Source organism: Vulpes lagopus, chromosome 1 (assembly GCF_018345385.1).
Source record: "Vulpes lagopus strain Blue_001 chromosome 1, ASM1834538v1, whole genome shotgun sequence".
NCBI lineage: Eukaryota > Metazoa > Chordata > Mammalia > Carnivora > Canidae > Vulpes > Vulpes lagopus.
Window position 1 is genome coordinate 168,338,531 of NC_054824.1, and position 23,329 is coordinate 168,361,859.

General features: G+C 41.1%; 1 protein-coding gene across 2 annotated transcripts in view; it reads right to left on the reverse strand.

The window, feature by feature from the left end:
* C1H1orf21 (chromosome 1 C1orf21 homolog) overlaps positions 1–23,329 on the reverse strand; it is a 219,491-nt gene that overhangs the window by 34,131 nt on the left and 162,031 nt on the right. Inside the window, exon 4 of one of the 2 annotated variants that reach the window (XM_041755340.1) lies at positions 16,421–16,516. The exons of the other annotated variant lie outside the window; for it this stretch is intronic. Coding sequence (XP_041611274.1) covers positions 16,421–16,516 — 96 coding nt within the window. The remainder of the gene's footprint in view (positions 1–16,420; positions 16,517–23,329) is intronic. 2 annotated transcript variants of the gene reach the window in all.

Consider the following 23,329-nt stretch of genomic DNA (forward strand, 5'->3'; position numbering starts at 1 on the left):
TTTGACAAGTGTCTCTCTAGTTCTTTTGCAGAGAAAAGAACTATTGATTATTTAATTTGCTATATGCTTTATTAAAAAAAAAAACTAACCACCTTATTGAGGTAAAATTTACATTTCATAAAATTCCATTATAAATGTATGATTAAGTGACTTTCGCAAATTTATAAACTGTACAATTATCACCACAATCCAGTTTTAGAACAGTTTTATCATCCTAAAGTTTTCTCAAACCCATTTGCAGTTCTTTTCTGCTCTGCTCTGTAGCCCCCAGTAACCACAATTCTTTCGGTCTCGACAAATTTGTCTTTTATGGATTCATATAAATGGAATCTTTTAATATATAGCCTTTGGTGTCTGGCATTTTTCACTTAGCATAACGTTTCCGAGATTCATTTATATTGTAGCTTTTTTCAGTATCTCACTTATTTTAATTGCTAAGTAATATTCCAATGTATGGATATTCCATATTTTGTTTATACATTTACCACTTGATGGACATTTGGGTTGTTTCAAGTTTGAGGGATACTATGAATAATGCTGCTATGAACATTCACATATAAGTCTTTGTGTGAATATATATTGTCATTTCTCTTTGGCAGGTTCCTAAAAGTGGAATTGCTAGATTATATGGTAAGTGTATATTTAATTATTTAGGATATTACCAAGCTGTTTTCCAAAAGTGGCTGCACTATTTTACATTCTCACTTGGGGTGCATGATGGTTCCAGTTATTGCCATTCAAGTGGTGTCTCATTGTGGGCTTTATTTATTCTTAAAAACACGACTTATTTGGATATGTTCTTTGCATCTTGGAATACCCAGCACATTGCTACGTGGGAGCATTTATATGCTTATCAGCTAGCTACATTTGCATAAAGAAGTCAGTTTTATATTTGCTTATAAATATCCCTTCTCTTCTGGGTTTGTTTGTTGGGGAAGTGGAGGTTTAAAGAGATCTGCTTTTAAAAAAGGAGGCAAAGAAACAAACAAAACCAGGAAGGGCTGGCACGATGAAGCTGCTGGGAGCTCAGATGATGCAGACCCAAAAGAGAGCCAAAAGCCATGTCTGGGGTACTCCAGAAATATGAACAGAGAATCTGGGAGATGATGGAAGTAGTAACTAAGATATCATTTTCTTTGGCAGAAAAACCTATTTTATTGGTATTTGACACTTACAAACTAAGTACCTAAAATAAACTGGAACCAAGTTGGACTAATTAAGATGAAGCCATTGAATAGGCCCCCAGCAAATAGTTTGTAGAGCAGCGTTTTTTTATGATCCATCCATTCCAGTATCAGAATCCTCTGTGATGCTTGATAAAATACAGATCCCCAGGCCCTATTCAAGATTTCCTGAGTGTGAGTCTCTGGGATTGAGGCCCAGGAATCTGCACTTTATTTCATTTTAAGTAGGCTCCATACCCAGTGTGGAGCCCAATGCAGGGCTTGAACTCATAACCCTGAGATCCAGACCTGAGCTGAGACCAGGAGTCAGATGCTTCATTGGCTGAGCCACCCGGGCACCCCAAGAAATCTGCATATTAAATAAGAGTCCTAGGTGATTCTTAAACTTAAAAAAGTTTAAGAAGTTCTATTTCAGAGAAAAAGTACCTGGGGTTTGCAGAGCTGCCCTAGAGGTCAACAGAGAGGCCCACCAGAGCAGCAACCCTTGGAACCTGTTGTATACTTAGGGGCTCTATCAGTGGAAAAAAAGCATCCATTTCTCAAAAATATTTGGAAACTAATGCCAGGTAGTGACAGGTTTATTTAAACAGCAAATCTCCCATCCAAGTACAAAACAGGACTGACCCTGCTTAGCTTCTGAGACAGACGAGATCGGGCACATTAAACAGCAAATCAAACAACTTTTTCCTTTGCTTGGAATAATTCTCTTTTGTGATGAAGAGAACACACTTGTCAGTGTCCAGAGTAAACTTACATTCTCTTAGCTCCTCTGAGGTTGGAAACAGTCAAACCAACTGTATTTATGCTGCTGCTGCCCAATCCCTGGGTGGCATCTCCCAAAGGGAAAGTCAGAACTCTCAGAGAAACTACAGCTTTTTAAAAAAGTTCCCCTGAACTTCCCCTTCCTTAATTATTTTTTTTTTTTGAAGATTTTATTTTTATGTAATCTCTACACCCAGTGTGGGGCTCTGACACACAGCCCAGAGATCAAGAGCTGCATGCTCCACCAACTGAGCCAGCCAGGTGCCCCAGCCTTCCTTAATTCTGAAGGGCGTCACACAGTGCATCCAGGAAGATGACAGGGAGCATCCTCCTTGTTGGCAAGGAGTGGAACTTCTTTTCTCCCATCACTTCTTTGCTTGTGTCATCCCACTGAGTCCGAGCAGATCTAGGGAGCTGTAGCCCTGGGAGGCTCCCTGAACTGGTTCTGGGTTGGAAATGTGGAGAGGAATCTTCATTTCTTTTTCTGAGCCCAACAATAGGAAGTTTGTTTGTTACAATTTTTATTTGTTTATTCACGAGAGATACAGAGAGAGAGAGGCAGAGACATAGATAGGCAGAGGGAGAAACAGGCTCCATGCAGGGAACTCCATGCAGGACTCGATCTCAGGACCCTGGGCTCAAGACCTGAGCCAAAGGCAGATGCCCAACCACTGAGCCACGCAGGTGCCCTAGAAGTTTGGTCTTATAAAAAACCCCAGGGGCCAGATGGAGGCCGGAAGCTGGAGACCTAGAGAAAAGTAGTGAGGGCTGCCGAACTAGTCTCTGGGACTGCCAGTGAAGGAGCTATGCAGAGACACAAAAGCACTAACTATGAATTCACAAAGGGACCCCCTCACACACAGACTGTGTATGTGTGTGTGTACATTTGAACCACTGCATTTCAGGAAGTACATGAAAACTAGAAAAGGTAAATAATTTAATTAGAATAGGAGACTGAGGGGAGGGTACACACATTTTTAAAACAGGAAGGCATCAGCTGAGTAATACCTGAGTAATCATTCTAGCTTTGAAGGAATAACCTATAGGATGTACTCTCTAAGAAAACAACCTCATTTGATGTTTTACATGGGATTTCTCTTATGGCATTAACATGGGACTAGGATTCAGCTTCCTTCAAATATAAAGGAATTTTAGCTTTTGTCTTCTGAATGATGGTGACTAGCTGAGCCACATTCACTCTACCACAATTTTTGGGTATTAACAAATAGCAAGGTCCAAGCTACCAGATACAACTGTTGACTTAGATCGACCTATATTTTCATAATTTCATGAACTCAACACTTCCATTTATAATTACTTGTCCAAGGAGGTTATTAGAATTATTAGTATCTTATTAGAATTTAGTAGTGATGAGGTTGGCATGGAAAGTATCAGCTTTATGGAAATTCTTTTTCTATAAATTAAGATATAGCCATGTACTTCATTTTATATCAAGCAAATGTTAAAGTGGGGCAAATCAGTTTTAAAGACCTAATATATTTTGTGCAGCTGTTTCTTGAGGTAGACTGTAAACATTTGAAATAATCCTTAAAAAGTAAACAGAGTTGTAAGAATTTGCTTGGAAAAGATTTAGTTGTGTACCAACAAATCTAAAACAAAATCATTCAGTTACTATGCCAGTATGTCGGTAATTAAAAGTACCAAGTTACATAGAATGTTGTCAAATTACACTGAGAATTTGAAGTTGAGATGTATCTCTGAGTTTTTCAAAGTATTACATACCGATCCAGACAATGAACTAATTTGGAAGAACTTTATTCAGTTTTTGCCCAAGACACTTTGTCACTTTGAATAGGAGAGATTATACTAGAGTAAAAAACAACCTCCAATATTGGTGGTTCAATAAAATACAAGCTTATGTCTTGCACATGCTGTATGTCCAGTATAGGCTAGCAGCAAGGCTCTGCTCATTCTAATGCCTCAAGGACTCAGGCTAATGGCAGCCCTATGTTGGTATGTGCTGTCATAATCATAGCAGAGGAGGGAAGACTATAGCAGAGCAAAAGCTGAGTGCTCATGTTTACTTGGCCAAAACAAATCAGAGAACTACATGTAGATTCGAGACAGTGGAGAAAGAGGGGCACCTGGGTGGCTCAGTGGTTGAACATCTGCCTTTGGCTCAGGGTGTGATTCCAGGGTCCTGGGATTGAGACCCACACTGGGCTCCCCACAGGGAGCCTGCTTCTCCCTCTGCCTGTGTGCCTCTCATGAATAAATAAATAAAATCTTGAGAGAGAGAGAGAAAGAGAGAGAGAGAGAACACAGAGAAAGAATAACCCTACTACATGCTTGGAAAGACAGAACTAGAATATTTATGAATAGCCTGAATGATTACCGTAATACTCATTTTTTTAAAAAAGTGTTTTTTTGATCACAGAACTACCTAACGTTAATTACAGAAATCTTCTTTTCTGAATAATCTGAAGTATAACTGTGTCAAGTATCTTATTTGTGCTAAATTATGTGTAATTTACAGAAATATGGAAGAAACTTAATTACCGAAAGTTTATATTGGGCTAAAACTTGAGTTTAGACTTCAAAACAAATCTGAAACTACTTGGTTAGCTGACTGTAGTGGATGAGCCTTAGTAAGTCATGCTAAACGCCACCTGGATATAGTAAGAGGGCATGGAGGCAAAATCTGTGGTTTATACGCTGGAGAATCACACCTACATCCATCCACACTGACGCCCATACCCACACACTTCTTGAATTTTCCATTTCTCACATCTTCCAACCATCAAATAAAATGAAACACACAGAAATGCCAATCACATTCATTGTCATCCATAATAACAAGATCAAAGATTTTCGGAATTCAGCTCTCAACGGACTGTGGTCCCTAAAGACTGCATTTAAGAGCCGTCTAGCACAAAACAAACACGCTTTATAACAGCTTTTTCTGGCTAAAAAGATAGCCAGGAAAATCAAAGGATGTTTGATCAAAGTTAATAAAATATCACAGTGAAATGTATCACCCATCATGTCTTAAATATTTTAACAAATAAAAGTCTGCATTTATGCAGAGTTGCTAAGGTTTTCCTGTGAAGAACAAAAATCTTGACAGGTTTTCCTCACTGAGTTAAGGAAACTGCAAATGTCAAAGCTAAAAACAAAAAGTTAAATGATCCAGTTTTTCTTATGGGCACGACTGTTTTTCTCACACTCATTGTACTGTAGAAGCCAGCTAAAAACTCCAACTCTGGCCTTCCTGAACTCTCTGGACACACCCACAATTCTTTTTAATTCCGAACTTGTCAGTGCCCAGAAAATCTGCTGCATTGGTTTCCTATTGCTGCTGTGGCACGTGAACGTGGGGGCTTAAAACCACACACATTTATTATCTTACGCTTCTGGAGGTCAGAAACCTGAAAATAGGCTGCAGGGCTGCCTTCCATCCGGAGGCTCTAGGAGAGAATCTATTTCCTTGCTGGTCTCGGCTTCCACATGGCACCTGCACTCGCTGGTTCAGGGTTCCTCTCTCCACCTTGGAAGTAGCTGTAGCATCTTCTCTCCTCGCTGACCTCTGCTCTGGCCTTACATCTTCTTTTTCTAACTCTGATTCTCCTACCTCCATCCTGAAAGGATCCTCGTGATTATATGGGTCCTACTCAATTCAAGAAAATCTCTCCAGGTCAAGATCCTTGATTTAATCACATCTGTAAAGTCTCTTTTCCCATTTAAGGTACCTTATGTGCAGTTTCCATGGATTAGGATGTGGACATCTTTGGGGGCAGGTTTTATTTGGCCTATCGTAGTGTTCCCCCTGGAGTCATACTAACGATTCAGACTTCTCCCACAAACAAAACAGGTTGATCCCAAGGTATCCCAAAGTCTCAACCCATTACAGCATCAACACAAGTCTCAAGTATTAGCCAAATCTCAACAGCTCAAAAGTCCCTAAATCTCATTATTTAAATAACCTAAATTAGTTACGAATGAGGCTCTGGGTTTAAACCACTCTCGGGCAGAATTCCTCTCCGTGAACCTGTGGAACTAGAAATTAAGTTACCTGCTCACAAAATAAAATAGTGGTGCAGGTATAAGATGACAGTATAGGTATTCCCATTCCAACAGGGAGAATGGAAGAAAGAAAGGAGTCACTTGTTCCAAGGAATTTCAAAATCCAACTGGGCAAACTCAAGTTTGCTCAAGGTCTGGTAATAATCCTCTGTGGATTAAGACTCTGCTCCTAGACCTGCAGCTCTATCCTTTTTTTTTTTGAAGGGTAGTAACATGTTTGCAGCTGAGCTCTTTTATCAGCTTGTTTCCTGCCTGCAGGATTTTGGGAGCGTGACACCCTTCTTTCATCTCACCCTCTCTGTGTCCCTTCTGGTTCAAACTGGCAGTGTTTCAACAGAAACATCCTCAAGAACTCCGTGGGCCTCCTGTGTATGTCACAGGGATTCACTTCATTACAAAGAAGGCTCTTCCACAGAGATTTCCTAGATAATACCATCTCTATTTCTGGCTTCTGCTGAGATGGTTGAGGGAATACATGCCTAATTTATTCAGAGTCATCTGTGGGACTGAATACTCTGACCTCTTAATTTTTTCCAGGGATTAGCTGAACAGCCACACCCCTGGCCTTCTTTCCAGAGCATGTGTTCCTGATAGTGAATCTCCTAGTTTTAGTATCTTTTGCAATCCGGACAGGCTAAGAATTTCCCAAATCAACAAGTCCTGGCTCCTTTTTGATGAACAATTCTTCCTTCAATTTATTTCTTTGCTTTCACATTTTACTATAAGCAGCAAGAAGAAACTAGGTGGTGACTTCAACACTCTGCTTTGAAATATTCTCAGCTAAACAGTAAAGTTCATTGTTCACACGTTCTGCTTTCCACATCCTTGTAGAACATGATTTGTTAAGTGTTTGGCGGCCATATTATGAATGTTGCCTTTCTTCCAGTTTCTAACTGGAAACTTGCCAGTGGTAACTTTCATGTCCATATTTCTACCAACAGTGTGTTTGTGATGACTTATATTCTCTAAGATGATATAGGTTTTCTTCACCATGCTCTTCACATTTTTTCTGAGCCCTCACCAGCAGAGTCTTTAATATCCATATTTCTACTAACTGTTCAAGGCAATCTAGGCTTTTTCTACCATGCTCCCAGGCTCTGTCCACTTCCCAGTTCCAAAGCCACTCCACATTTATAGGTGTTTATTACAACATTATTATATTTCAAGGTACCAAGTCTATATTGGCTTTCTACTGCTGCCTAACAAATTACCACATACTTAGGTATCTTTAAAACACAAATTTGGAAGTCAGAAGTCTAAAACTAGTTTGTAGGGCGGTCTTCCTTCTAGAGGCTCTAGGAGAGAATCTGTTTCCTTGACTTTTCTAGCGTCTAGCGACTGACTGATTATCTTTGCCCAGGCTCCTCTTCCCATTTTCAAAGTCAGAGCTTAGCATCTCTCTTCTTTGACCTCTGCTTCCAACTTTATATCTTCTTTTACTAACTCTGATCCTCTTGCATTCCTCTTAGAAGGATCCTTGTGATTTTACTGGGCTCACCTGGATAATCCAGGGTAATCTCTCTATGTCAAGACCCTTAATGTAAACACATCTGCAAAGTCCCTTCTCCCATGTAAGGTAACATACTGACAGGTTCCAGAACTCGGCACATCACGTCTGCAAAACTCAGTCCTATCAGGAAAAACAAGGTCCATGGATCACAGTGAAAAGTTATGCAGGGACAGAAACATGGACTGATGTGCACTTGTCTACCATAGTGGGGAAACCTATGGTCTATTCTTCAGTAAATCACTGTTTAATGGTCCTTGTGTGTCAGACCATGCTAGAGAATTAGAGATATGATCCTCATCCACTGAAAGTCAAAGTGAACTAATATTTAGAAATGAGAGAAGTATGTGTGGTGGAAGCACTTGAGATGACAAACTCAGAGGAAGAGGTCAGGGAAGCTTCCTGGAAATGGAGCCAGTCAGAGTTGGGTCTTGAAGGTGGAAGAATGTATACCCTGACAGGGAAAGAAGAGAACATAACTTGTACCAGGAACCATACAGAGCCTGGGAGAACCAAGGAGTATGAGGTGCCAGGAGGGCATATGAGAGGGCATATGAGAGATGAGGTGGTGAGACGGGCAGGAGCGGAGGGCTCATGCTTGGACATTGGGTTTTCCTCTAAAGTAAGTTTATGAATCTTCTGGCAAAACGTTTCAGAGATGGAAGCAGAGAGTCAGTTGGGAAGCTGTGCCAGTAAATCAGCAGAGAGTCTATGGAAGCTCACTAAGACCAGAGGGGCACAGCACAGTAGATACCAAGAGTATAGGCTCTGGAGTCAGACAACCTCCCCGCTTTCTACTTGTGTGACCTCAAGCAGATTATGTAACCTGTGCACTTCAATTTCCTTAGTTGTGAAATGGGGACAGAAGTCATACCTACTTCACTGGGTTACCTGTTGTATGGGAAGTGCATCACAAACGAGAGCTTGTATTAATAAGATAGTTGCCCTGGCAATAAGGATGAGGAAATGGATTGGAGAGTTGTCATGAAAATTCCTGAGTGGCCACTGCATGCTGAGCGCCTTGCTTCTCTCTTTGAGGGAAACAAGAAAAAGACAAAGGAAATCTCTGCCCCCTTAATGTCAGAGAAGAACCCCCCCCAATACTAAATATAGCATTTATGTATCATTTAAATATAAACATCTATAAATAAATAAATACATATATAAATATAGCATTTATACATATATAAGTAAAAGCACTGATAAAATCTGAGGTCATTCATCTGAATGTACAAGGGAGGTAGAAGAGGACAAGGTTTAGTCAAGGATGACAGCCAGATTTTTGGCTTAGCTGACAACAGGAAATGGTGGTGGCTAAATGGGGAAATAAAGGAAGTTTAGGGTTACTGATTAAAAGGGGGAAATATGGGGACACCTGGGTGGCTCAGTGGTTGAGCACCTGCCTTTGGCTCAGGTCATGATCCTGGAGTCCAGAGACTGAGTCCTGCATCAGGCTCCCTACAGGGAGCCTGCTTCTCCCTCTGGCTATGTCTCTGCCTCTCTTTCTGTCTCTCTGATGAATAAATAAAATCTTTAAAAATATACATATAAAAGGGTGAAATCTGGATTTTAAAAATTGCTTTTTCCTCTTTGCTACGTATGTGTAATGGGTGGGTCAACTCCACTTGCTACGTATGTGTAATGGGTGGGTTGACTCCATGAGAAGGTATCTTTCTGGGCAAGCAAAGGAAAGGTGACATGGCTATTAATGCAGAAACGGGGCTAGGCAGAGTTGTGGTTTTCCTCAAAGGGAATTAGATGTAAGCTTCATTCAGGGCCCGAATGAAAGCCTAGAAGGGCTAGATGGCCTGAATGGTCAGAAATTAAGAGAAAATGGTGGTCTCTCTGAATGGATACATCAATAGAATGCAATTATTTTTGAGGTCATATCTTTTACTTATCACATGTAGAAGCAAGTCATGTAGGAACGAGTCATGTAGGAGTGAGGGCCAGGTCCCATGTGTGTCAGAGGCAGAAAAGCTCTGTAGCTGGAGATCACCTCTCTCAGTCTGGGACTTACTGGTTTACTTTATAAGAGTGGATCTGAGCTCATGCCTGACTGGATCCAGGTGGTCAAGGCATGCTCCCCTCGCTCCTTTGCTTATTGCCTTGATTTCATTTTTTCCATGACCCTGTGGTGATGCCAGATTTCATCCTTACAACCCTGTGACACATCAGGCTACAAAGTCTTCCCTGTTGGTGCCACTTTCAAGAATCTCAGGGAAACCCTGATTAATCTGCCTTCTGTCCAGTGCTGACTTGGCAGGAGAAGAGGAGCAGTCGGGACCACATTTTTTTTTCGGCCTGTGAGCTCTCTGCATGAAAAAAGGTGTTTTTTTCCCCCTACTACTGTACATATTTACAAAACATCTCAATTCTCTGTTGCATGGACTTTTATTTATATTAAAGTATTTATATTTGATTTAACTTCAATTTGTATTTCTCTTTTTAAAAAGTGTTTAAAAAATCTTTTTATGTTTTCACATACAGGAATTAGAAGTTTTGACTGGTGGAAAATAACCCATTTCTTTTTTCTTTTATTCTTTCTCCATCACTTCTACGGTTAGTCCTCGCTAATTCTAAATTTAGCTCCCTACCCGTACATTTTCTTCTCTACCCTTCTGCAACCTTCCCCCATCAGAAGTTGGTGTAAATGAAGGGAAGTCGATGTTTTAATAGTGCCCCCAGGCTTTCCAGCTAATACAAGCGTCAGGTCTGTCATGGCACGATTATTTTACAATGTGGAGTCAGTCACGAGATTTCTGTACACAGTCCTGACAGTGAATAATCAAATCTGGCGTTGTTCCATTATTGACGTAACTCTTAGCCTAAGGCTAGGAAAAGACTGGCTGGTTGTAACTAGAATTTGGGTAGAAAAACCTCTTTAAAATTGAAATATGGTTCTTAGACAATAAAAGGTAAGCACTATTCCTCCCCACCCACCTCCTTTTGCAGAAATGGGCTGCTAGAAATATCTTCATTCTAAACTTTGCAAACAGAATTGATCCTCAAAGCTTTAATGGGTTGTGTTTTAACCAGGAGTGTCTTTATTTGCTTGCCTCCTCAGTCTTTTAGCAGCTTTCTAGAAAAGCTCCCATACTCCTGTTTTTCCACATTTGCCTTCACATCTGGTGTACGCTCCCGTAAGACTTCTGAGCCGAGCACTTACTGCCGATGTGGGACGATGATGGAGCCCGACATCAAGCTGGGGAGAGAAGCTAGGAACAAGTGATCTGCATTCTCTGCCGCTGTCATTTCTCACCTCTCTGAGGTTCTCTTTTGAGACTTTCCAATAAGGGGCTTATTAGTGGTATGACAGGCCTTGGTTTACTAAGTCCGCCTTGTGTAAAATGGTTTCTGAATGTATGATCCCATTTTCTCCATTCTTCTCACTCTAAATCCTGCCAGGCAATAAGTCTTCGCAGCCAGTTTGCTTGTTCCCTTGTCTCTCACCTTAAGCGAACGTCTTTTCCTACCTGAGTAAAAGAGTGGGGGTAGGGGGAGGTGGAGCTGGCACTGAAAGAAAACTATGTCACACTACATGTCTAAGAGCTCTGATGAACCACACAGGCCTAACTATGAGATGATCCCCTTTCCTCCAAAGACAAGATCCTCAGAAACATGCCTTGGCAAGCTGAAATACATAATCAATCCTTCAGGAATGTAGTCGAAATCTTCAGGTGATGACTTATAATAAATATTAATTTAGCTACACAGATATTTAAAACTACATATTGTATTAAAAAAATCGTTAAGATTAGAAATACTACTTTTTCCACGCTCACATTTCATCAAACAATCTAAACATCCCAGGAGCATCTGGCATCAGTGTTTTCACAATCAGTCACCTGCTTTTTGAATTCCTACTGTTTCCAAGGTGTATTATCTTTACTTCTGACTTGCTGAAATACAATGCAGTTTGAATTTTTATGTGTTGCTGTCCTGACCTTTTAATTCTAAGCCATAAATACCCAGGTTAGTAGTGATCTCTACATTGTTCATCAGTTACTGCATCATTCTTTCAACATAACTGTTAAGAGGCTGTTATGATGATGTACAGAAACATTGCTAAATTAGAATGTTTTTTTTTTTTTTGTCATTTAGAAACAAAAATTCTGTCAGCAGGCCCGTCTCAATAAGCACCTAAAGTGCTCACTGACTAAAGCCAGTGTTTTAGGTTAATGTTTGTTTCCCTTAAACTTTGTGTTCAAAATAACAAGAGTGTCCCATACCATGTGATTCATATATAAGGGGGCATCTAATTTTCTGAAGGACTTTAAAAAAAATCCTGCTTGTATTCTGGCAAATACTATAACATAGTGAAAACTTATCATGTGAACAAGATTGAAAGGGTATCTTTTACCACCGCCCAAGGTTTCTTGATAAAACTTAATAGAAATATTAGGGACTTTACCCCATCTCTCAAGTAGAACACTGGAATGAAATCTCACAAATGTTGAGTGCTACCATCTGTTGTCCAATAGCCATTTGGTAGAAAACATTCTGACGGTAGTGAAACAACACAAAACAACTTGTACGTATGCTGGTGTGCTTGTCTATGTGCATATTCTGCAGCATATTCTCTCTCAGAGCTATTGTTCCAGAAGATAAACTCAAGTACAGATATAACCGTGTTTAATTTGTTTCTTACATGAGGCCATTATGTATGTCCGTAACTGATGCTCCTGTGATAATCTGACAATAGAGAAACATAGCTTTGGATTCTTTACCACCACTGTCTCTTGTAATTGCAATAACAGGAAGAGCGGTAAACATAATAGCTATCACTGACGACACCCCTGGCAGGTGCCAGATGCCACACAAGGGCCTGCGGGCATTAATTATGTTAATACAGACAAAAGGCCAAGCACAGGCCCTGCGGTGTGGTAAGAGCCCAACAGATGTCAGCAATTACTATTATTGTTATTATTATAACTTTTTATTATTTGGTTCTCACAACAACTGTCTGAGGCAAGCGTTCAAAGAAAAGAACATTAAGGAAAACCATGAAGGACACAGAGGCTCTGGGACATTTTCTAAGTTGCCCAAGGTCAGAGAGTTATTAGCGAAAAGGGGAGAGGAACGATGCATGGGCATCTCTTTCAATAAATATTTTGCATTTAAAAAAAACCCACATCTATATAAATTAAAGAGGGTGAGAGCAAAAGCAGTCCACATTAATTTTCAACAGTTGCTTTGTATTTCAGTACCAGAAGATGAGATGAGAAGCCTGGAAGGGACCCAGTTTTAAAGACACAGGCAAGAACACCATGGCCATTGCTGAAAACCAGAACCTGTACCTCTCAGACCAAAGCAAAGCAAGGGCAAGCAAGTAATGTGAATAGTTGATGCATCTTGAGTAAGCAGCAGGGAGTAGAGGGACCAGGAATAACTGGTAGGGACAGCCATCAGTGTGTACCTCTCTACAGCCTTCAAATTAAATTTTTGGAAACTGAGGTATAATCAACATATAACATTAAATTAGTTTTCAGGGGTACAACATAATGACTCAACATTTGTATATATTGTAAAATAATCACCACAGTAAGTCTACTTAATTAACATCCATCACCCTACATAGCTACAAAATTTTTTCTTGTGATAACAACTTTTAAGATCTTCTCTCCTATCAAGTTTCAAATATGTCATATAGCATTATTAACTATAGTCACCATGCTGTGCTTTACATCCTCATAACTTATTTATTGTATAACTGAAAGTCTGTACCCTTTGGTTCCCTTCACCCACTGGTGTACCTTCCACCTTCCCACCTCCAGCAACCACTCAAAATTAAGCTTTTGAAAAAGGATACTTCTGTTGGTCACATCAAACATAGAATATGGTACGCGGGAGTTGGCCTTTACTAGGAGTGCCAAAATTCAGGAATTTTGTTAGCCAACTGTTGGTAGTTTGAAATCAGCCTTTGTGCGAGTAATTACACTATGGAAATTGGCAAACAATATAAATCAAACCTTCCCCCCAGCTCCACCAGAAAGCTAGTCTACAAGCATTGTCTCTATATAAAATCATGTATGATTTTTGTTTTAGATTTGTTTGCCGTCTCTGAGTCCTTATTCTAGGCTTGAGCAGGTGTTCATGACCAAAATAAGGTGGTCTTTTTCCTTTTTTTTAAAGATTTTATTTATTCACTCATGACAGAAAGAGAGAGAGAGAGAGAGGTAGAGAGAGGCAGAGACACAGGCAGAGGGAGAAGCAGGCTCCACGCAGGGAGCCCGATGTGGGACTCGATCCTGGGACTCCAGATCACATCCCAGGCTGAAGGCGGCACTTAACCGCTGAGCCACCTGGGCTGCCCAGTAAGGTGGTCTTACATAATTAACCAACAGCTTTTCCCTTAAATAAATACCCTTTATATGTGGTCAAGAGGAAACTACAATCCAGTGGAATGCTTTCAATGGACCAGGATGAAGTGTCCTCATGGTACTTTTAAAAAAATTCGGGTGAAGAGAGCCTAAACTCTTGACTTCCCTAGGCTCAGGTCCTTGGACAAATTGCTATGTCATGTCCTCTCCACAGCATAGTGAGCTCTTCCTGAACTGATGACATGGGATCCTTTTTCCATCCCTAGCTCACTGATCTGTCGCCCTAGGTCACAGTCTCCAAAAAAAACCACCACCTGGCCACGACTAGTTTCTATCATAATTATGTGTTGTAGGAAGTCCTATTATTTCTCCTCCAAATCAGACAGTTGTCTATTTAGGGATCTTCTCCGAAAGGACACTGTAATCTGGAAATGAATTAAGAGTTTTTTTGTTTAACCTTCCACAGAAAAGTCCAGCTTCCAACAAAATGTGAGGCAAATGAGAGATGTTAGCTAAACCATAGGACTTTCAACCCCGCTTTGCAAAATCCTCACGCTTCCATTTAATGACTGCTGCGGATGGAAATGAGATAAGGGATAACAGGAAGTGCTGCTTTCTTGTCCAGATTCATGAACCACACCTGCTCCACTGCTTCTGTATCATGCAAACAGCTCCAAATCCATCCAGAGACTAGAACCTGAGGAGCTGCAAAAGCAAGTCAAGGTAGGATCGTATACTTTATCAGCCTTGTGAAGCAAGGCAACTCCCCACCTTCCTCAGCCTCCTGTAGAACCAATTTCTCCCTCACTGTTCTCCCATTGGCTCATGTCATGGCGCCTCAGTCTATGTTTATCCACCTCTCTCTCTCATTTCTTACCGTAGGTTGTTTTTAAATGCTTCAATCTAATAGGATGTAAGCCCCTTAAAGACAGTGATAGTGTCTCATCTACCTTTGTATGCGTTACGTGACAGCAGTAGGTACTCAATAAAAGTCTGAGGAAAGAATGAAGGAGTATTCGTCCTCCCTGAGCACTACATTCTTCAGCAACGTTAATTCCACTCAGAGTACGATGCTGAGCACTGACAGGGCAGGAGGTTTTTAGGAATGAACTCTGGAGCTGGAGCATGAGGGCGGGGGCAACCAAAGGAAAGGAAGGGAGCTTTTATTGTCGTCTTCACTAAAACTGCGCTGGGGCCCCTGGGAGAAAAGAGCAGGGAGTCACATCTGTCGAAGCACATGGCACTATCCCTTTTAAAAAGCTGAATTATAAGAATCTCAGGATGTTTTTTAGAAAAATAGGTTTTCAACTTATTTCAAAGAAAGAAAAAGAGCTTAACATATGTTATTTCACTCTAAAAAACCTTTGAAATATATTCACCTTAAACCTTTGGGTAGTAACAGTAATACATGACAACGGTTACTCTCTTAATTATAGTACTGGTCATGTCAGATTAGATCTACAAAACCTATAGTGGCCAAATTCATGGTGACAGAAAGATGGCCATTGCCAGTGGTTGGGCGTTGTGGGGTGCAGAATGGAGAGTTAGTGTTTAATGGGTACAGAGTTCCAATTTTGCAAGATGAGAAAAGATCTACAGATGGATGATGGTGATGTTTGCACAAAAATGTGAATGTATTTAATGCCACCGAACTGTCCATTTAAAAATGGTTAAAGTAGTAAATTTTATGTTATGTACATTTTACCCAGTTTTTAAAAATGCACAGAAGTTAGAAGGAGTTCTCACCTCCAGCCTCCCTAGGCTGCTTTTTTTTTTTTTTCAGGCTTTTAAAATATTTTCTTGATGCTTCATCAAATCTACTTTATGTTCTCTCCTTATTTTTATATACTCCAAAGTGGACATCATACAGAAAAAAGATTTATGTACACAGATCTGTTACAATATTTACTTATTAGTTTATATAGTCTGCAATCTCAAAGGACAATTGGTGTGTCACATGATCCACTGAACAAAAGTGATCTGCAGGCCTGGTGACACTGGCAAACACAACACATCCTATTAAAGTTTAGATACGCAGGAATTTTAACAGTGTAATTTCACACATGTAAAACCTTTTTAAATGAGGACTTTGAGAACTCAGAACAAACTATCTTTGTGAGAGGAATACAGGGCTTGGTTCATTTATGACTCCAATGCCAATCCACTTTACAGTGGGAAAATGTAACTTCCGAGTAGGAGGCAATGAAGCCAGACTAAAGCTGAAAGCAGCCAAAGGACCTCAAATGAGTACAATGCTCTTACTGGGGCAGTACCAAACAGAGTTCAAAAAAGAGATGCATGGTGAGATCCTAGAGGACTGGTTCTCTAGAGGTGGCCAGATCTTCAAAACCCAGGCTCTGCCACTTACTGTCTGTAAATTTTACACATTAACTTAAATCCTCAGTTATCTTCTCTGCAAAGTAGGGAGAAATGAATGTCTCTCATAAAGTACTAGTATCCCATTAAATGAAGTTAAAGAAGATAATGCAAGCATCTGGAGCATGGCAGATATTCAATAATTCTTAGATATTATTATTAATCTTCATGATTATTATGTATTACTAACAATATATTTATTATTAGTAGGAGTATGTACATACACTTCTGAAAAGTAACCAGGTCTGCCTCAGAGACTTGTCCTGATGTCCTGCAGTGTCTGAGAAAAAGGCAGGCACCTTTAAAGACGGTGGTCTAGTCTAAAAACAAAACAGAAAAAGGTCTAATCTATCCATCCCCTTTCTTTTATATCAGTGGTAACTTCTGCCTAGAGAGATTTAGGACTTGACTGAAGGCCAAGTGTTCTTTAATCCAGGGCCTCTTCCTCTCCACTGCTGAACTTCTACAAGTGGTAGAGTTATGGAAGCAGCTGAATGCTCAAACCTCACCTCCTAAATGTGACTGCATGCCTGTAAGAAATAAGTGACTCGCTCTGTCCTGTGATGGCTGAATGAGTAATGATACCAGCTAACATTTATTGAGTGCTAGCTATGTGCTGAGCATACCTGAGAAGAAATCAGGGGCACACCTGGAACATGCCAGGAATGAATCCTACAACATAAACACACATACGGAGGAAGCCTGTATGGGATGATCAAATAAGCCTCCCTGTACATACCACACAATCATACACCCTCAGGAGACCTTGGTCTGGGGTCCCTGGCTGTCTGTCCAGTTAAGTACGGAACACTAGACAGCTGACTGGAAGCTCCATGCACAAAGGCTGGGCATGTCGACCTTGGGATTCAGGGATATGATGGGCTTTTTAGTTACATAATATCCAAGGGCAGTACACTTGGGTCTATTTACTCGGGCCAGAGAAGGTACATCTCATCTGGTCTTGGAGAGTCTAAACCTCCTTGCCAGGATCCTGGGAGCCAGATGGGGGAAGACAATCAAGGATCTCCACATTCAGAATGCAGCCTTTCGCTTAAAAACCCCTATTTCACTTTGGTGGCCCAGCCCTTAATAGTGCCTGGCTCCAAGGATGAAAAAGCAGAACTGAGTTTCAGTGAATTCTCTTGTTTTGAGCCCCACTTTTACTTCCATCTCCAGAGATACTTAGTGTGAGCCATTCACGAGCCCTTTGTGCATTCTACAGTTTAACTGGCTTTCTTGGGTTTGCTAGTCGGTTTCCATTCTCTGCTTTCCGCCTTATACAATGTTGATATTGTGGTCTTCTGTTAGTCATAGAGGATTACTGTCATTTTGCAGAGTACCTCACTGTTGTTTTATTGGCATCTCAGAAGGAAACGAAGAGTAACAGCTATATTCTATCTGTTCCACCTAGTCTAATTTTTTTTTTTTTTTAACGTAGGCTCCATGTCCAACATGGGGCTTGAACTCACAACCCTGAGATCAAGAGTAGCCTGCTCTACTGACCAAGCCAGCCAGGCACCCCTATCTAGTCTAATCTAGGCATTCTGCATACACTGTTGAATTCTACAATGGTATGCAATACTTATTATCATCCCCTTTAGTGGGTTTCAGCGAGTTTCAGCAACTTGCGCAAGATCTCCCAGGGGGTTTGAACTCAGGTCTTTCTGATATGAGATTCCAAGCTGTAGATCATGACAACACCCAAGCATCTATGGTGAAATAATAGCTGCTGGGATGCCTGGGTGGCTCAGCGGTTGAGTGTCTGCCTTTGGCTCAGGGCGTGATCCCTCCGTCTTAAGGATCAAGTTCCACATTAAGCTCCCTGCATGGAGCCTGCTTCTCCCTTTGCCTATCTCTGCCTCTCTCTCTCTCTGTCTCTCATGAATAAATAAATAAAATCTTAAAAAAAAAAAAAAGCTGCTGATCGTCACTGACCATTCATTATGTGCTAGGCTTCTCAAGTGCCTTGTGAGAATTTGCTGCAACTGCTCTGTGAGACAGATACCTATTCCCATTCACCCATTTTATGGAGGAAGAAATGAAGTCACAGACTGGTTAAGGAGCCCAACCAAGAACACAAAGCTCAGAAAGTCTGGCTCCAGAGGCTGTGTTCTTCCTCTTCTTCTTCTTCTTTTTTTTTTTTTTAAGATTTTATTTATTTGAGAGGGAGAGAGGGAGGGTAGGGGAGAGAGAGAGAGCGAGAGAGAGAGCAAGAGAGAGAATGAGCAGAAGGGAGGGGCAGAGGGAGAGGAAGAAGCAGACTTGTTGTTGAGCATGGGGCCCAATGTGAGGCTCCATCCCAGGACCCCAGGATCATGACCTGGGTCAAAGGCAGACGCTTAACCCACTAAGCCACTCAGGCACCCCCAGGGGCTGTGTTCTTAACACTCACCAAAGAGCTAAATATACTACATCTACCTTGTGGATTTCCATGATCTACTTTAGGAACCTCCCCCTGCTCTGCCTTTTTCCTTTTCCTAGATGACTTACTCCAAAAAAACACAAATAAACCCCAAATCTCCTTAAATCAGCCAACCAAAGCAGAGATAATGAATAGAAGACAATCAGATTTAAAGTAAAATCATTTTGAAAATATTTGCATTAAGAAATTATTCTACTAGATCATGCTACCCTCTGCTTATAGTTATCTTCAGACATTCAATTCAGGAAAAATGTGAAGAATGTGCCAATATAATTAGACATATTTAAAAACCTATACTTTTTAGAGAAGAAACCATAAGTACAATTTGCTTCCTAGTCTGATAGCCTAAAATTATGTATGCTAGGGGGTGCTATTGAACAATTGTAGGGTTTTTTGTCCACTTGGTGTTCTTAGATTTGCATGTGATAGCGCTCTGGGCTAGGGTGAGCTTCTAATTTTTAATTAAGTCTCTTTAACCTCGGCCTGCTGTGAACTAGCACACTATTTTACTATAGAAGAAATTTTAAAGTCAGCCATATTCATTATATGTACACTTAGTCCTCATTCACGCAGAACCATTCATCACCCATTATTTTCTTTTCCACTTACATGTCCAAAAACTCAATTAAGAGATAATGAAATGTAGGTGTTAAACCCAAGGAAGGTGTCACTGTCTCCAGAGCCATATCAATGGTATAAAGACTTGTGTAACCTGTGAGCTTAAGGCAGCACAAATAGCGAAACCAAAACATTAGCCATCAGGAAATTTTAGTTCTAGATCTCTTGCTCCACAATTAAGCTGAATTACCTAAGTCGTTGTTAATAAATCACAATGCAGGAAATACACAGGGTTAGGAAGGCTAGAAAACACAGCAGGGCTTATGTTGAACTGATACAATTTTGGCTATGCCGATTCCATCTAAAACAAAAAACATGATGTAGTCAAACACAGAGAAGGCCAAATGCCACGCAGAACCCCCCTCCCAGGCCTTGCAATTAGGAATGAGGCACTTGTAGAAAATTCTATCCTTCTCTGAACTTCCAAAAGTGGTCTAAAAAAAATGATTTGTTCTAGAATTGTGCCTCATTCTACACAAAGTAATTTCAGTGGTGGATGCCTAAATTTGTTTTGAATGAATAAAGGTTATCCATTAACTCTGGCACTGACAAGTCTGCTGCACTTCCAAGGGAAATAAAGAACCTTCCACCTAGGCTGAAAGGCACTGTAGTGAATGCAATCTACCGAGAAGGCATTATTACCTTGATTATTCCCTCACTGCTACACACATCGCTTCCCCGGATGGAAAGAATGACCTGAAGGAGGCAATGCGTTATACCTACTGCTCTGATATTTTATGCAGCTCCTAGGGTAGCGCCAGGCAAAAGGAACTCAATGAACATGTGTTGATTGATAAACTGTACAGAGAGAAGTATGAGCTAATTCCTGTAGGGTTTATCCACGTTCAGGGAAGCATGCCTATAGTTCAGGGAGAGCCATTCCTCCCTTAACTGCTGTGTAAAGGTGAAAGCACACCATTTTGCTAAAAGAACCATTTACCTTCTTGAACGTTACTATGTCAAACATAATTTTTTCCTGTCAGCTCTTGAGTCCAAGATAATTATTGCTCCTGATCAGAAGACTTAACAGCTTCTGGAGTACCGAGGTAAAGTGTTCCCCACCCCCACCCCCCCTACACACAGAACCATGTGAGTTACTCCACGCACTAGTTTCCTAAAACCATGTAGTTTGTGCTTGGAAATAGCTTTCGGCAGCATACACAACACATAGGTCCTTTTGCAGTTGGCAACTCTCAAACTACTATTCTGGGATACAGACTAAAAAAAGAAAACCATAAAAGCCTTTTTGGTTGAAAACTGGTTCTTAGATGATTTTTTTTTTTAAAGAAACCAAAGGGAAAAAAAACCCCAAAGTATCATATTTAAAGAAATTCTAATAATATATCTCAGTAGACAATGTCAAACTTTTGCAACCAACAGTTACTTTCCAGGGAGTAATTTCAAGGATTTGGGAGAGAAAACACTTTGAATATGGGAACTGGGGGTAGGCAAGTGACCGGATGAGGCTAAGGGCCTACTGCCGGGCTCAAGGTGGTCTGCAAAGGTTTGGCAAGTATCCTGTCCACTCCTCACCCTTGCAGCCAGGGAAGCTGAGGGGCACAGTCATGTATCTTTGAAATGGGCAGAGGGTTGGGTGAGGACAAGCACCTCTGAAATACATGAAGGTGGCTTCTTGCTCTGGCACTGGTAGACTCATCTGGGGCTAGGCAAATCCACTGCCCTGGAATTTATTCTAAATATGGTAAATGCCCTTGCCCAGATGATCGCCACTAAAAATTGGACTCTTCCACACAGGCTGGAAATGATCTCTACTCAGAGAAAGGTTTCTCATAGAGAACACAAATAGCATGGAAACAAGAGCGCTTAGGCAACACTTAACAGAATTAAGAAAATCAACTGTTTTCCAAAGGCCCTTATGCATGCACATCAGAGAGCATAGTTTGCATATAGACAACTGAAGCACTAATTAAAAATAATTCTTATCTACTCATTAAAACAGGTAATTTAAGAGCTGCCATTAGTCACCATCTCCTTAATCTACAATCAAAGAATCATTCGAGGTAAAGCGAAGAATTAATTTCATAGGGGCATCTTTGCCGGGGGCTAGCTACTTATAGAGGAGCATGGATCAGGGATTATGATGCTTAAGACATCTGATGATTCTGAAGAGCCTGCTCCTGGGGGCTCATGACTTGCTGGTTGGTCTACAGTGTCTGCAGTTGATGGTGGGTTGCCCTGGCTAGGTGTTCCTTTATCTGCAGAAAAGACACCTGACAATGACTCCTTCAGGTAATTATAGGTTCTCCAGGAAGGGCATGCGCGCGGGGGATGGGGGTGGAGGGGGAGGAGGGGATTCCTCTAATACTTGAAAGGAAAAAGTCTGAATTTCCTTAGAAATATTCTGATTTGTTTTTTTTGGGGGGGGGGGCTCATATGAATCAGTACAGTTTTCTATCATTGAAGAGAAACATTCTCAGAAATCCTCAGTTTATACACATCAGAAAATCTTACACATTCAAGCCTTTTAATCTACAGGTTTGCAGGACACCTGGGTGGCTCAGCAGTTGGGCATCTGCCTTTGGCTCAGGGCATGATTCCAGGGTCCTGGAATCAAGTCCCACATCAGGCACCCTACGGGGAGCCTGCTTCTCCCCTATACCTATGTCTAGGCCTCTCTGCGACTCTCATGAATAAATAAAATCTAGGAAAAAAAATCTATAGGTTTGCAAAAATCTCTCGTGCCCTTTCTTTGGTCCTCGGAAGTGCCAAATGTGCATTACTCTTCAATTTTGTATTTTATTCTCCTCTGAGTAACATAATCCAATATTTATTAAGCACTAATGTGACAGGAATAGGGCTGCACTGTCTCTTAACACAAAGCAAACATAACCTTCCTTTTTGGCTTCTTCAACTAAGTAGAAAATGTGACTAATCATGATTGCTTAATGCATGCCTACTCCATATAGGGCATCTTACACGAATTCTTGATAACCCTTTACATCTCTTGGCATTTTACTGACAGTGTGCTATCGCATATACATACTGTGGACTTCTTCCTCACAGGTGATAGATAAAGAAATTCAAAATCAGAAAATATCTAGCAACTTAATTGTCACGTTTGCAGGGCTACGTACTGGCAGAGCCTGAACTCCAAGCAGTCGGCCTGCCTTACACCTGCCCACAGAGACAGCATTACCAACGAGCAGTGACTGGACACTCAGCTCTGGCCAGGATTGTTCAAAGATTTTACATGTACTGACTGACTTAACATTCTTAATTCTAGGAGGAAGTACAGTTATTATTAACAGTCACCAATGCAGATGAAGAAACAGAGAGCTTAAACACCTGGCCCCGGCTCACACAGAGCATCAGACTGTGCGGGTGCCCAACAGCCAGAGCTGGGTGACCTACCTGGCAGCTCTGCTCACTCCCAGTGACTGTCAGCTGCCAACGCTGGAGAAGAGTCCCTGCCCAGCGACACGACTGCACTTGACCTCTGACCTCCTTCCAGCTAAAGATTAGTCAATGCTTTTCTTCACAACCTAAAGGGGTTTATGTCTTTGACACCTTAGAATTTCTGGCATATCAACTGGGTGTTTAAAACAACAACAAAATCCTAGCAACTACCCTAGGAAATAAAAGAAAAAAAAACATCCAATATGTCACCTTGCCGAGATTAAATATTCTGAGACCCCGAGTGAAATGAGCGGTGATCACTCACACAAGCCAGGGCCGCAGAAATCATAAGGATAGTTTATTGATGGGCACTGAAGAGTGTGCATTCGGTGACACACATGCTGAAAGCCTGTTGGTGAGTTTGGGGGTGAGATGTGAAGAGGTAGCTGAAGAGGAAAAACAGAAAGCTGAGGTGAAAACAGTGCGCTCAGCTTCCGCCTCAAAGGCTGCTAATGAATGAGTGGGAAGTGGGAAGGAAGAAGCAGGAAACAGCCAGCCCCGTGCTCGGAGAGCTGGTCATGGCCAAGGCAGCCACTTGGCTGTTTGTTCCCATTATTTCGAATACCGCGTAGGTAAAGCAGGACCTCTGCCTGAAATCCTTAGGAAGCGGATTTATCCCAACATCCTTTTAGGACCCCTGCATGCTGGTGAGTTCTTCCAGAATGCCCACACTTCA